General features: G+C 40.9%; 1 protein-coding gene across 1 annotated transcript in view; it reads right to left on the bottom strand.

Annotated features, from left to right (window-relative positions):
* The window catches only part of VAPA (VAMP associated protein A), a 41,902-nt gene extending 25,726 nt beyond the window's left edge, over positions 1-16,176 (bottom strand). The window contains exon 1 of the mRNA XM_077810449.1: positions 15,821-16,176. Within this exon, the coding sequence (XP_077666575.1) occupies positions 15,821-15,896 (76 nt within the window). The 5' untranslated portion in view covers positions 15,897-16,176. The remainder of the gene's footprint in view (positions 1-15,820) is intronic.
* Positions 16,177-16,893: the final 717 nt, after the last annotated feature.

Here is a 16,893-nt window from a genome sequence, read left to right as displayed (position 1 = left end):
ACCTACTATTTGCTGCTTAGACTTGCACTTTCAAGAACCTGGAACTCAGATTCTTCTGTAAACAATTTAAAGAGATGTCCAAAATGCCCTTCATGGACGATCTCCAGAGATTTGTCTTCCTCCTGAAAGACTATGGATGGCCAAAAGTAGAAAATTTTCTGGATCTAACAAGGAAATCAAGCAAGTTGACAGTATTTCACAGCTTGCTCTAGGAGGCATGGTGTTTCAGTTTCCACAAGGCAAGCTTCATACACTGCAGGTTTGGGTAGGTCAAAGGCGTGTGGTACATGAGATCTCAAGAGATTAGTACTAACTCATGGAGGACACACTATCTGGGAAGGCAAGGGCATGCGGGCCAGAAGAGGAAATCAGGATTACCAACCAAAACTCAAGCCAAGATGACCCCTCTGACCATCTGGATGCAAAGGGTAACAGTAAAAAGGGATCACTGCAGATCAGATAAGGGAAGTGGTAGTGCATCCACTGTAGTCTCTAAGCGAAAATATTTGCAGAATTTGGTTATCTTCCCTATGAACTGGATTGCAACATGAGTCTCTTGCGGAAGGAACCAACTCTATATAATCTGACTGAAGACTTGCTGGTTTAACTCTGATTCTCCCACTTCCAGCTTATTATGACTGAGCCATTCAACCTATCGATATCTCTGAGTCACAAATCCAGGTATTTCAAGATCTGCAATATAATCTTTTGTTGTTTGTTCTTTTTGGACATGAGCTAAACTATGGTAGTAGTTATATCATTCTCCTCATAAATGTGTGACTCAGAGCACCTTTGAAAACAAGCTGACACTTGCATGCTCACAATTCCGGAAGGTTGATTCTAGACTAGGACTTCAGAAGAGTACACCACTTGCCATGTGTTATATAAGATTCCATCTAGCTCTCCATCCTGACAGGCTGTCAGTCATCATGCAGATTGCTAGTGGATCTGCCAAAGATTTTCCCTTAGGAGTGGGAAGAGCTCTATTTTTAACCTGTAGAGAGATTCTGTCTACCTCTGACAGAGGTAGAACACTGAGAAGCAACATCAGTGCAGTTTGCCAGGCATGCCTGAAGGCGGTACTGACAGACCTCACTGTGGGGAAAAATATCTTTAAAGAGATACTTTTTGCCAGCTTCTTAGCCGGGAAGAAGCCTAGCAGTTTCAAACCAGACAGAGCAATAAACTCCCACTCAAAGAATCCTAGTTTATAACCTCATGTTGGTCCAAAACCTGACACTCAGTTGATGGTGTCAGTGGCATGATGAATCCAATGAGTACAACATTAACCACTTAATACACAAAAGATCATAAGTACTCAAACAACGCTGTATAGCGGATGGTAATTTGAAACATCATGGGGGAGAACTACTTTATCCCAGCTGATATGAAATATTTATATTACTATAACTATGCATGCTTACACTTCAGCACAACTCTAATGAAGTGCTTCGGTACTCACAATCAACAGTTACACTTTATTGTGTAAATACAATATTATGGTGCGTTAAAATTGAAATTAAAATTCAAATTTGTAATTTGGGAGGGTGATTATAAGCCAAACAAACCAATACCTGATGAGAAAATAAGTAACTTTTTGCCAGAACTACTTAAGTCTTAATTTAAGTTAGCTTTAGAATTTAAAAGCACAAGACAGTAAGCCTGATTTATATTCAATTGCTGTACCTTCCTGGTTCTTTTTTATTGAAAGATATTCCCCACACATCCATTTAGCAGAGTGACAAGTTTTCTTTGAGGCTCATTTTCAATTATTTATATTAAAGGTCCACATCTCTCTTTGTTAATTCCAAACTCACATCCTACTTTCACTTAATGGCAATGTTATTCCTACTGAATATTATGACTTCATATCAATTAGAAAATTTTAAAATTTTGAACAACTCTTATTCTTCCCGGGGATACAGTGGGACAGAGAAAATAAGTCTTTCAAAACTTTACACTGATAAAATATTCTCCTCTTCCAGGAGATAAATGTGAATGTTTAATAAAACAAGCGATGTCCAAGGCCACGTGTCAGGGACTGCTAAGTATAGGTGATCAACCATTATATTTCAGTAGCGTACTGGCTATGGCATGATCCTTTACTGCAGGAACTGCAACATGTTGCCTAATCTAAATAAACCAAATAACGGATGAACTAAGTAGAGATACTCACAAGAACTCTTTCTAGAAACCACACAAAGAATGCCAGACTAGTACAGCAAAACTGGATAAACCACCGAGAATGAAAGATAGGTTTTCACCTGATATACTACCAAAACAGCCAGCATTGGTGGGGCTGAAGCACAGTGAAGGTTTCAAGTTTATTCAACATGTCCAATAAGCAGTACCATAAGGCATAGGTGCCTTCACAAAAAATGAAGCTTCCAGGCTAGTTTTCATACATCTTTTTAGCCTCTGCTGCAACAGGAAAGCAATTCTTAAAATGATATATAAGGAATCAAAAATTCATTTTAATCATCTCAGACTACCAACTATTATGGCCCTGGTGCCAAACTACTGTATATACTCGTTCATTAGCTCGTTCGTTTATAAGCCGACCCCCCAAGATGGATAGGTAAAAATAGCAAAAAAACTGTATGACCTTTCATAAGCCGACCCTATATTTCAGGGGTTGGCAAACTGGCTCCTGGCCCATTAGGGTAAGTTTTGTTTACTTGGAGTGTTCACAGGCACGGAGCCCCTCAGTTCCCAGTGGCTACGGTCTGTCATTCCGAGCCAATGGGAGCTGCGGGAAGTGGTGGCACTTCCCACAGCTCCCGTTGGCTGGGAACGGCAAACCACAGCCACTGGGAGCTGAGGGGCTCTGTGCCTGCAGATGCTCCAAGTAAACAAAACTTACCAAACTGCCAGCGGCTTACCCTGACAGGCTGGGAGCCAAGGTTTTCCAACTGCTATATTTTAAAAGCTGGCATCACAACAAACACTCAAAAGTTTTGCTAGAATTATTTTAATGTAATCTAATGAAAAACCTGTTATAACAACAATTGAACAAATATGTATTTGCCTTCAAAATTACAGTCAATATTTAAAATCAGTAAATGGATATTTAAAACAAGTAACTTAGAACAATATGAGACTTTAAAAAGTCTTAAAATCCTTCAAAGTCTGAATCAGTCTCTGATTCACCAAACAGTTCATTAAACTCGGCTTCAGTCACAGCTGCACCTGCATGGTCATTGTAGATGTCGGCAGTGCCATCTTCAGACTCAGATTCCTTCTCATCATCAGTCTCTGTTGTGTCATCTTCTGACCCGTCGAGTGCATTGCTGAGACAGCATTTCCTAAATGATTTTTCTATCATTTCCAAGGGAATGGACACCCACGCATCCTTGATCCACTGGGTGACCAGACTGATTTCGGGCTTCATAAGATTCCTGCCTTTTTTCAACTTCACCATGCCTGAGCACATCCATTCAGACCACATTTTGCATAGCCTGCCTTTAAAGGGTTTGTTCAGGCAGTCATCAAGCGGTTGTAGAACTGAAAAGTTAAGCCTCCAGGTATTACAGACAAAGTAGTTTTCATATTTTTGGCCTCATTTTTCACCTCATCCATCTTGTGTGCCCTGAACACGTCCCAAACGAGCATAGCAGGTTTCTTGAAACGTGCTCCTGGTCTCTTATTCCACACTTTTCCCAGACATTCAATAGTCCCACTTTCATCCATCCATCCCTTTTTGTATGCATGTATGATGACACCAGTAGGAAATGTCATGTTTTTAGGCAAAGTTTTTCTTTTAAAAACAACAGGAGGGAGCTTTGATCCATTTGCCAAACATGATAAAACCACCATAAAATGGATTTTTTCATGATCAGTGGTTTTAATTATAACTCACCAACAGCGATTACCGTTCTGTTGCTCAGGAGATCGAATGTCATCGGTGTATCATCCATATTTCCTATTTGTGACAGTTCAAATGCATATTCCTTTTGATATTTTATAATAAACTTCGGAAACATTCAAATTTTTCTTCCAGATCTCTCAGCAGCTTTTGCGCTATCTTTGTTCGCTAATGATGACAGAGACTATGACAATTCACGAAGCGAGTACACCAACTCGCTGATGCGACAAACACTGATGGCTTTACTGACTTGCATTTGTCTTCTTTTGACATTTGCAGAGTAGGCAGACGAATTCCAGTTCTAGTGACAATGTACCCATTTTGTCGACATTCAACAACCCAGTTATTGAGATCTTTCTCCAGCTCAGAAAATGAAGCGCACCCCGTTGGACATTTTTTCTTGCTTCTTGGTATGTCTTTTAGTGTTTTATTTTTTTGCCATTCTCTTACTTGCTTCTCATTGATACAGAATTCATGAGCAGCGGCGCAATTATTGTTTGTTTCTGCATATTCAACAACTTTAAGTTTGAATGCTGCGTGATAAGCACACCTTTTTCTTTTTATTTCACCATTGTTCATTTTAAATACCAGTATGAAAATTGACTATTATTGAAGTTATAGATTTTGTAGGACTTTATATAGGAATGTCACCTGCTTTATCACCGTCAAATTATTATTGTTCTTTGTTTATTTCAAAGCAGCCCTGTAGATTGGCATGTCTGTGGGGATAACATGCTATTTCAATTTTAATAGATATTCCATCAATTCTGCACATTATATTTTCATATTGGCTCAAGACTTATGAGGTCCATAGGTAGAAATGCATGAAGAGATCAAATTACACAGTAGCGGACTGACACCAGCGCTATAGTACTATCATTCATTCTATTTTTCTGACTGGCTTATAAGGTATAGCATTTTGTGAAATGCATGGGTCAAATTGTGTCATGCAGATCTGCACTGCTCTTTTAAGTATTCCTTTCAAGCCAATCTAGCTCACTAAACAAAGCCTTTGCAACTTTAAAAGGCTGCAATATTGACATCAATAAATGCATCGGCAAACTCTGACTCCCAGCCTGTCAGGATAAGCCGCTGGAGGGTTGGGACGTTTTGTTTATCTGGAGAGTCTGCAGGCATGGACCCCTCAGCTCCCTGTGACCGCGGTTCGCCATTCCCAGCCAATGGGAGCTGCAAACCGCAGTCACAGGGTGCTGAGGAACTCCATGCTTGCAGACGCTCCAGGTAAACAAAATAACAATGTATTAGATATTCAATTCAATAATTCCAAATTTTGGTGTAGACCCTTTTATAAGCCACTCTTTGAGTCACTTTTTTACCAAAAATATTCGGTTTACGAACGAGTATATACGGTACTCAGTCTCTCTGCAAAAAGCCTAATCAAAATCAGCTTCCTCAAGACACTTATTCCAGGGACCAGCATGCTACAAAAACTTGTTATCAAAGAGACCACTCTCAAAACAAGGGACATTCAAAGTACTGAACCTAATGCAAGAACTCAAAAATCACTTTCCTGGTCACCACTGCTTCCCTTGTGCGTAAAGTTCCAGCAACAGAGGGAAAGCAACTTTTTTCAAGTTTCATAATTCTGCTCCTGCTGTGAACAAAGACAAGTGTATGCATTTATGTTATTGGGGACTTTGGAAGGGAGGTATTTTTTGCTCTTCTCATCCCGTAATAGCAAGCAGCCCATGAAAGTTTGCTGTTGTTTTTTTTTAAATCAAATTAGTTTCATTTTTTGTTGCTGCTCTCCAACCTCCTCTGCCTGATACAAAGCACAAAGTCCAACCTCAACAGGTTTCAGTGTCATATTTTAAATTTTCTAAATGCAGGTCTAAATAATAATACCTAGCCCTTACACAGCATGTTGAATCAGTAGATATCAAAGAAGGTCAGTATAATTGTCCCCATTTTACAGTGGGGAAACAGGGAGGTGAAGTGATATGCCCATGGTCACCAGGCAGGAGAGTGAAAGAGCTGGGAATAAAACCCAGGTCTCCTGACTCCCAGTTGAGTGCTCTATCCAATAGGCCATTGACATACAAGCTCTCTAAATGTACAAATATCTCACTGCAGGTTCATGGGCAAAAAAACCAAACACATTATGAGTTTTCACCCAGAGGTGCAAAGATTAATTAGAAATGTACAGAAACAGACTGATACTCATGTCTTCAACAGTTAGTTTTAAGGGCACTGATGGGACCTGCCTTTAAGTTACTCAGGAAATTACTAGATCATCTGCTTTAAAAAAAAAATAGTATTCTTGTTGGTAACCTACTCCATCTCATTTAGAACTATAAAACATTTATCTCAGTAACCTCAAATCACGTTCCATCAAGTAAAACTAATACAGCATACTCCCAATTATCCAACTACCAGGAGGGACTCATGATTTTATTCAGATAATAGGAAGTTTGGATAATCAATAAGGAGCAGCAGCATAGGAAGCCCTCTACAGTTCCCACCGTCACGGCTCTGCTCACTCACTCTCCATTATTGCAGGCACAAGCTGAAGGAGGGAGACTGAGGTCCTGGCAGAGCAGAGACCCTCAGCCCAGACTCTGCTCTGCCCCATCAGGACTGCAGCCTTCCCGGCACCTCCACAGTAAGATAGGCTCCCCTGCAGCAGACATGCCAAACCCGCAAAAAAAAAAAAAAGGGCAGAAATTGGGCTTGTTTTTGGCTTAATTGGCTTGAGTTGCTTGTTAGCTAGTTTTTAGCTTGTAGCTTTTTTTTTTTTTTTTTTTTTTAAATCGGCTCCCAGCGAGCAGGGGCAAAGGGAGGGAGTGGGGGAGGAGGAGTCAGGGCTGCACAGCAGGCCCACCACAGTCCCAGACTGCACGCCGTGGGATCTAGTCACATAGACTATTGGGGTTCTTAGGGATTGGCTTGTTTTGGCCTTATTTTGAAATGGGATTAGCTTGATTTTTAGCTTATTGTGAAAGTAGGGGTGCTTATTTACTGCATGAAAGTTGGTAACTGTACCCTGCAGCCGGGGGTCTCTGCTCTGTTATGCAAATCCCTTTCCAGCATGAGGGAGTAGGAAGGGATTCGAATAATGCAGAGGTTCAGATAACAGGATTTTGGAAAAAATCAGGACTATACTGCACAATAGTACCACAGTTTATTTCAAAATTGGGTATCTTAATTTTTATGTATTACACACATCTCCACACCCAAAAACCCTAACCAAAGTTACTACAAGGAAGTGAAATGGCATATGCTAGATATCATGAAAACTGCAAAGACAAAAGAACCTCCATTTTCAATAAAAATTATCACCCCTATGTTAACATGAACAACATCAAAAATCATTAATAATTATCTAATTCTTTTCTAAACTTAGCTCCGGTATCTGACTGTAACCTCTTGTAGCAATGAATTCAACTCCATAGGCTATGTGCGTTGTATTTCTGTTTTGTTCTAAGTTTACTGAGAGCCCCCCACATACACTTTGTATTACAAGACAATGTAGAAATACAATCTAGAATTTTAAAAATTGCAGACAATCTTTTCTAACTTCTTTCAAAGTTAAAACCCTAGTTTATTATGATCTCTAGGCATATTTAACTATCACCATACTTCAGGCCACCTTCTCCAGACCTTTTTGGTCTCTTAAGTGTCAAACTAGACGTTACTCTAAGCAAGTATTATACTCAGTTATGCCAACATATATTTTCTGGGTTATTCTTTATCTTTTTAAAAATTCACTCAAGTACCTAATATGCTTTTTTTGCCACGACAGCTGCATAAACAGAAGATTTCTTCAAACCTCACTGCCAACTGTATTCAACTTGAATATCATATGCTGGTAGTTTCATTTCTAAATTAAATGATTTAAAGCATAATAAAGTCAAAAGTGAAGGACTCCCTCCCCCAAAGCCCACATCCCATTATTCAAAACTACTAAACATTGCCAAAACAAATTTTACAAAACAAAATTTTATCAAAACTTTTACTTTTGAGCTAAAAAGCACAAGAAAGCTTCACTGAAAGCTCTTCTCCCCTCAGAAATCAATGCTCAAGTACATTATAATCAAATATGTTATAATCAAGATTGTTATAAATACGCGCACCCCAAGAATAAATTGCATCTTTGTTATATCAGAAATTAAGTTTTATGACTTAAAGGAAAAAACAAAAAAACAATAAAGTGGAATTTCTTAACTACAATATACCATACTTGTGATTCTACTTTCCTATTTTTAGTAAGAATTGTGCAGAATGCTACAACTCGTATTACTGGTCAAACTTGCGGTTGATTTTGTCTATCAAATTAATATGTTTGTGTTTGGTTTACATTAAGATCACAGTTGTCTCATTTGAGAACTTCCAGTATGGGTGGAGAAAGTTAATACCAATCTATAATTAGTCCCTTAACGGTTCATATATTTCTTAATTTTCCTTACTAGTTTCGTATGAACTAAGCTCTCCTCAGTCTTTTCTTTCAACTTGATTTTGCAACTGGCAAGATAAGTATATTGCAATCCTTTAAATGGCTAGTGATTGCGTAGTTTACAAGACAGCTATCAATCAAATGACTAAACTGGCCAGAAGTTTATAAGGATATGAACCACCTCATTCAACAATGAACCATTAGAGGACAGTGCTGTATTGAAACATCCAATGCACTATATACAACCCCTTTGGCTGAGGAACTAGGATTCCCACCACAGTGCTATCTTTGAACTACGCTTCAAGGTTCTGTTTTTCATAGTGACCTTAAACAATAAAAAAGATCTGTCAGTTTCGTTCTCAAACTACAATTAGCCGCACTTGAGAGAGATCTAGGATCATGTATAGCTGGTATTTCTCCAGCGCCTGGAAGTGGGATAAACTGAGCAACAAAACTCCTGTTAACTCCAATTAAAGAAGAAGGTAGCCCTTTGACAACAAATACTCTAAGTATTTATTGATAAAATTTTCTATCTGAATAAATAGCAAGACATGCCACTATTACCAACATAACTTGTCACACTATTTTCAGCTTTAATAAATCTAACAGCAGTCAGTATCAAATACACCTACAGTACTCCTAACTTGGCAAAGCAAAATAACCCATCTATTACTCAGTTTTGAGTTCTGTCCTAACTGTGAGATTATGAGATGACAATGGTCACAACACTTGCCCGTAAATACTGATTGGTCAAAGTTTTTTAAATGTTGCATTTTATTTTTTCTTAACACATCTATACATATTGTTACTTTATCTTACAGTCCATTGCCACTACAAAAAATTATATGATTTTATTAAACTAATGTTAAAATTATATAATGAACAGGTTAAGGAAAGGGTGTCTGTCCATCTTACTAAAAGTTATTTTTGACCAATAATCACTTGGTGAAATTCTATAGCCTGTGCTGTGAATGAGGTCACACACTTTTGGCCTTAAAAATCAATGGCTATTCACTGAATCTTAGATATTCAACTTAAGACAGAATGATATATCTCAGTACACACTACTAACACTTAGCATGCAGACACATTAAGTATAAAAGAGTTAGTCATTTTATAAATAGTAAAATCACAATTGTGCACATAACCATTTTCATCAAATTTTCCCTGTGCAATGTAATATTTCAATTTTTTTAAATGTAACTAGTATGACTTTATTTTCTGTTATTTTTATTCAGGAACATTTACTTCACAGTGAAGTCTGAGACAACACAACTCAATACTAATCTACCACAATCCTGTTGGCACTTTGGGCAGTACCAAAAGACCACCCAATGCAGGCACACTCAAATAAAGCAGGCAGATTACATTTAAGGAGTTCAAATCCTCCCTACACAAAAAGGCATAGCCTGGGCCAATTTTGGCAACAGATCTTGAAAGCAGGGGGATGGATTTAACAGTGAGCTATTTTTACTCTTAAATTCAACCTTCTCGATTTGCAGTAATGCATATCCCGTAGCTTTCAACATTACCAATAGCAAGGCAGTGATTACAAAGCATACTACTGAACTCCAATACTTATTTGATATGCTTTTAATAATCATGAGAAATCCCAGAAGGACATCTATACTTGACATATAACTAGAAAGTGTTTCCCTGCAATATTTTATGTAGCCTGAACACGTTAATCTGCATGAATACTGGTTCTAACAGGAGGCAATTTTACACTCTTCTAATGAGTTTAGATTACAAATCAGATTGATAATGAGAAATGAAATCTGATCTGCTATAGTGATCATTATTGGTAACTGAGTGATTTCAGTCTATTTATTTATGTTTTTATTCTAGCCCAAAACATGACAAAATCAGGAACAAAATGGAAAAACACCACCACTGTACTCTTGCTCATATCTGTAATGATACTTTGTTTACACTTTCAAGAAGTGACCTTTTCAATAGAAACACAACTGGATTTCACATTCCTGTAACAAGATCTTCAATGAAGAACCTCAATCAAGAATAAGCCCTACTCAAAAAGAAAGCATTTTTTTTAAATCTTAAAATATTCCTATGTGATGCCAATAAGTTATTTGAAATATGCACCCTAAATAAGATACTGGCTGATAATCCTTTAAAGGATTAAGTCAATTCAGGCTTAGTAAATAGAAATGTTCATACCCTTTTTTTAAATTCCACTGACGAGACTACATTTAAATACTCCTCTGCTATGTTTGTAACGAATAGAGAAGTATTATGCTAGTGTAACAGAGCCAGAAAATGAAGGTGACTAATCTATTTTCATTGTCCAAATTGAGGAAAAAGCAAAAAATCTTCATTATAAAATCTGAATTTTAGTTTTTTTTCATTTTTAATAATTTGAGATGTTAGTAACAAAAGGATGTTTTTAAACTTTAAAGGGAGTGAGAAAATATTTGGTGATATAAATACTTACAAACTACTCTAAATTAAATGTGTCTAATATTCCATAGTTACTAGAAAGACTTGGAACAAGAAGCAACATTTTACCAGGATGGCCAGGAGCATGGTTATTAAATACTAGCAAAATGAGTGACTTGTTAATGTAGTGTTGTAGCCAAGTTACTCCCAGGATATTAAGAGAGACAAAGTGGGTTAGGTAATATCTTTTACTGGACCAACTTCTATTGTGAGACAGACAAGCTTTAGAGCTTACACTGAGCTCTTCTTCAAGTCTGGGAAATGTACTTGTTAACGATGAACTCTGACACAATATTTTGAAGAAATTTAGGTAGTGTATGCAAAACACATACCTTGTTTATTATTGACTTAATTATATTTTTAAAGGCTGGAGCAGCTCTAGATAAGAAAAAAAAAGGACTGACACGCAGAAAGTAACCCCAATTAAACTCTCACAATCATACATACCTTTTAAAGGTTAAAAAAGAGCCTTTATCAATTTAATGAAGACCATGCTGAGATCCCATGACAATCAGACCTTTAACTGAAAAGCTTCAAGTGTCAATAACAAACTACCGTATATACTCTATCATAAGCCGGTTCATTTATAAGCCGACCCCCCCTTTCCCCAAGACGGATACGTAAAAATGGAAAAATTTTATGACCCATTCATAAGCCAACCCTATAATACAGGGGTCAGCAAACTTTGGCTCCCGGGCCATCAGGATAAGCTGCTGATGGGTCGAGATGGTTTGTTTACCTCATGCATCCACAGGCAGGGAGGTAAACCTAAGTAAACAAGTGTCCCTGCGCACCAGTTGCTTACCCTGATGGGCTGGGACAGCAACTGGTGGAGAAATTGGTTTTTTTGGGGTGGGGAGGGAGCTGGGAATCAGGGAAGTAACCCCTGTGACCACCCACCACATGACCCCACCCCTAGCCCGGGACCCCCACACTCTCTGCATCCCATCCCTTCCCACCTTATCTGGGAAGGGCCAGGAGAGGATGTCTCTGACCTGGCTGGAGCTGCTCCAACATAGCATGCTCTGTGGGGCAGGGCTGAGCAGCACAGCTGCAGCCTGCCAGCCCCGGAGCTGCCCTTCCTTCGGAGACTGGGGGGAGAGCAGTGTGGCCAGAAGAGGAGAGACTCTGGTCCCGCCTCCTCCCTTCTGGCTCTGCTGACTGTGCTGCCTCTCCTTGCCCCCTCTGTTGGGAGGGAGAGGCTGTGTCCCATCTCTCCCTCTCTATACCCGTTCATAAGCCAACCCCCTTCTCTGGTGCTTCCCTTTTTTACTAAAAAATTTGGCTTATGAACAAGTATATACGGTACCTGACTTTTAAACAGGACAGAAATCTGTTTAGAGTCAAGAGATTGATGATAGATTAAAACTGCAGCTTCAACTTGTGGAGAACATCAGAACACCCAAAGATTACTAAATGTATCAGTATCTGCATGGTTGATTTGAAAGAGCCTTATAGTATACAGTGAAGTTGTTCCATTTTCCAAACTAGTCAATTTTAAGCAAATAATATATTTTCAAATCATCCAATCAAATCAAGCCACTATAGCTATAACTTTAGATCTCAAGTTATAAACAAAATGTTTTAGGCTGAGAGATGGAAGAATACTCTGATTTAGGAAGGTAGTATGGTTCAGTGGATAAAGCATCTAAGAGGCAAGAGACCTGGGTTCCATTCTCAGCATTGCCAGTGGCTCATTCAGGAAATCACTTCAACTCTGTGCCTCAGTTTCTCCATTTGTTAAAAAAAAGTTATAATTATACTTACTTTCATCACATGTTTTAAGAGCTACTTATGAGAACAACCATGTAATGAGTAAATCTGATGACTGCCACAATATCATAGGATCAACTATTGCCCATTATATCAGAACAGAAAACTGGTTTTGCCTCAGCAAGCAAGAGGCTATTAAGACTGAAAGATCTAGGGGCTACAAATACTGGATGCTAGTCTTTCATTCATTGTGAGGGCGGGAGTGGAAATATTTCATATTTCATCAGCCACCATCAGATATTTTCTTAAACCTATATGAACTCCAAATGGTAACACCTTCTCATTTAGACCTTATGCAGCAATTGTTGATTAAGGTTCTGAGTAATTAAGTCAGTTAGCAAAGATGCTGACCATCTTTCTCATCTGTAAAGAAAGCAAAAACCAGGAACATTTTACTGGAGGCTGCTCAGAGCTTCCTGACAAGACTAGTACTTGCTTATTTTTGAATGCAACATGCTGCTTACACCAAAGCATGTTAACACATATCATACCCTCATTCGACTATCACAAATGTCAGAAAGTAAATCCTTTGGGAGCAAAAAAATAGCCTGTTTTTGTTCTGGACTCTAAAAATCCCTATCTGGATGTCTAGTGTGCACATCAAATGTTTGATTATAGGAATGCTATATGAGTCAACCACTTTCTTTTCTGCCCCATCAAAAGAACTTCAGCAAACCAGTGACAATCACAGTAAAACACTATTCTTTTTACCAACGCAAGACAATTTGCCATATTGGATTTGAAACAGAACCTCCTTTAAGGTACACTACCTATTATCAGCTTGTCTAAGTGGAATAAAAGGAGAATATATTACTTACAATCTCTTTCGCACACACCTCCCCCTCCCCCACAACTTTCTAAGTTATTTCATTGGAGAAACAGTGTTTTATTGTACCTTGCTGTTAAGCATGGTGGTTAACTGAACATTGTTCTGACGTATTTTAACATAAAAGGGTACATACTGGGATGGCATGTATAGTAAGTGAACTGACCTGCTGTGTCTGACCAATAGGTCTGGTCCTTCTATATAGTCATCAAAGGCCCCATTTTGCTTCATGTTCTATTTAAAAATTCCCTTCCACAAAAGCCTTCCCAACTCCTGTACTTGTCTAAATAAAGTTTAAGTTTACACTTAAAACAATTTGTATGTCTCCCATTCTGAAGGTACACACTGTGACTATTTGTTTGCTTATTCATATCCTTCCTATAGACTTTGCAAACCAATGATGATTCAAGGACAGCATCTCTTACATCTCAACAGTTCTGTTTATACCCAATAAACATTGCTTATTTTTGGCTAAGAGAGACATTCTAGGTTGATATGCCTGCAATTATACATACTAGCTTTGGTTTAGTATGCATGTGTGTACCCTCTTTCTACTCTTCTTGGGAGACAACAGGGTATTGAAATGTATAATACAGTGCAGCCATTCTCAAAGAGCACGTAGAATTCTGGGGCCTGCTAACCCTGTGAGAGACTTCATTAAACCTGGACGCATTTTAACAATGTACAACAGAAAAAAAACCCTCTAATTTTGGGTGTTATCGGAGAATATGCAATTTTAAAAGTTTTACCAAAAAAATTAGTGAGCGTATTCCTGTAGGTTTAATTTTAATTGACTAAATGGGTAGATAATAATTCAAATCTGATATGAAAATTATAGTTTGTTGTAAATCTGTCTTCTGTAATAAGCAAGCTTTATGCCCTGTTGATAAAACATGGGCTACCTAAAGCTATTTTTCAGGAACATAGTTGTCCTCTGTAAGACAAGATCACATCAGTTTATTCTACTTGCCCATTTAAAGGGTTCTACAAATAAGCCACCAAAATGATTCTAAAATTTCCCAAAGAACGCAAGAAAAGACTGCTCTGCTCCCCAAAATACTATAAATAGAAAAAGAACTTGAAGAATTAACACTGTTAAACTTAAAAAGTTAAATACAAAGAAAGATTAAAGGATTAGCTAAGAAGTACAAGAACTGCTGATACTATTTGAAGAATTAAGGAATTTATGTTTATGCAAATAGATTTATTTATATTTTCTCAAAATTAACAGTAACAGTTTTGTTTCAGAATAAAAGCTTTAATAAATTGTTCACTTAATGCCCATTGTCAATCTGTGGGCACTAAAAATTACCACATAATTATGATCACCATTGCACAACTTTCTTTTGGTCCTCACCTTCCAAGGGGCCTGTCTTCCTAGCAACTGAATGTGTGTCTCTGTTCAGAACCCCCCTCACTGTTCAAGCTGGGGTTTATCAGAGAACAGTGTAATCAATCAGAGCCTATTGTAAGGGAACGGTTTTAAGCCAGTCTTAGTAAGACTACATAGCTAGCTCCCCACAAATAAATATCTGACACACAGAAGCACTTGCAATTCTCACATTCCTTTTCTTCATTACCAAAAGTTAATGAACTGCCTACTGAGACACTCCAAAGGATTAACCTAAAACTGCTCCGAAATACGCCGGCATCGTGTCATCTGCCCTCCCAAAGGGGACAAACTCCACCTGGGAAAGGAGCATGCCGTTGCAGATCCCCTAGTTATACCAGCAGATAATGGTGCAAAATAGCACCACTCCCTCCCCGCTACAAACCCTTGATAACAGCTGGACTTAACCCAGCCGCAAGCAGACCGAGACTAGGAGACAAGGAACAAACAGAGCTGAGGACACCCCGGGAAAGGGGGAGCGTCTCTCCTCACACATGCACCATCCGCCCCGGGGCCTCTCCTACCCCGGGGAAGACGCGCCACACAGGTTTTGGGGAGGGAGCAATCCCCGCTCTGAGCCCCCCCAGTCACTCCCGCCGATCCCCAGAGACCCGCCCCGAAAGCGGGCAGGGCAGAGATGCGGCACGTCCCTGGCCAGCTCCCAGGCGATGGAGGCCGGGCTGCCCCGTCCCCTCGGCTGGGCAGTCTGGGGAGGTTTAAGGGCCTGGCTGCGGCGCAGACGCTCCCAGGCTGCGGGCGGAGAGGCCCCGCTCCAGGCACAGGGGGGAGAGGCATACAACGCGGGGCGGCTGCTGCGGCACCTGCCCGCCTCTGCCCGGGAGCGGCCTGGGTCGGAGCCGGGCCCGAGACACACGATTCCCTGCGGGATCTCAAGATGGCGGCGGCGGCGGCGGCGCCGTGTCCCGGTCACCGGCTCTGGCTCCCCGCTCCGCAGGGAGACCGGGACGGGGCCTTGCCGCCGCGACCCCGGGGAAGTCGCTCCCCGGGGAAGGGGCGGACCGGGCCCGGCTCCCCCACCACCACGCCACCCCGCAGCCTGTCGGCCCCGGGCGACTCGGCCCCCACCCCTCGTACCTTTGAATTTGAGGTCGGTGGGCGGATCGAGCACCAGGATCTGCTCGTGCTTAGCCAGAGTCCCAGCGGCCGCCATCTCGCTCGCTCGCTCGCGGGCTGCCGCGGGGGGAGGGGAGGAGGAGCCGGGCAGAGGCGCCGCTCGCTCACGCCGGGGAGGGGGAGCAGGACTCGCCGAACTCGGCTGGGGTCCGGACCGAGCGGCCGCCGCCTCGTTCCCCCTGCGTGGGCACGCCCGCGCGTGCTCCTCTCCCCCCTTTTCCTCTAAGACTTGACTCAACCCCCCCGCGTTGGCCGCGCGCAATGCGATCCAACGCCAACCTCGCCGCGGGCACGAGGGCGGCGACGGCAGTGGCAGAACCCAACAGGCGCATGCGCGCTTCCTCCCCTCTCTCTTCTCCTTCCGCCCCCCCTCAGTTGACAGCTCGCTAGACTTGGCTTCGCGGCCCAGCAGTCACGCGCTACCCCTGCTGAAGCAGCAGGGGGCGCGTGAGCTAGAAGAGGCAGACGGGAAGTGGTTCGAGGGGAAGGAAAAAAGAGCGCATGCGCAATGTATAGCGGCGGAGGAAGTGGTGGTCGACGTGGCCAAAGTTCAGCCTGAAGACTACAGATCCCAGCATGCAATACTCTGCAAACGGTGGGAGCATTGCATGCTAGGAATAGTAGTCTTCAAGGGCCACAGCAGTGCACAAGGGGAGGGTAGAGGCCTGTGGCACCTTATACACTAACAGATGTACTGGAGCGTAAGCTTTCAGGGGTGAATATCCACTTCCTCGGATGCATGTAGTGGAAATTTCTAGAGGCAGGTATAAATATGCAAGCAAGAATCTGACTAGGGATAACGAGCTTAGTTCCATCAGGGAGGGTGAAGCCCTCTTCTAGCAGCTGAGGTGTGAACACCAAGGGAGGAGAAACTGCTTTGTAGTTGGCTAGCCATTCACAGTCTTTGTTTAGTCCTGAGCTGATGGTATCAAATTTTCAAATGGACTGAAGCTCAGCTAAAAGAACAGGAGTACTTGTGGCAACTTAGAGACGAACAAATGCTCAAAAAAATTTGTTAGTCTCTAAAGTGCCAC

This window comes from Eretmochelys imbricata, chromosome 2 (assembly GCF_965152235.1).
Source record: "Eretmochelys imbricata isolate rEreImb1 chromosome 2, rEreImb1.hap1, whole genome shotgun sequence".
Taxonomy (NCBI): domain Eukaryota; kingdom Metazoa; phylum Chordata; order Testudines; family Cheloniidae; genus Eretmochelys; species Eretmochelys imbricata.
Note: the sequence above shows the minus strand (reverse complement) of the source record. Positions and strands in the feature narration are given on the sequence as shown.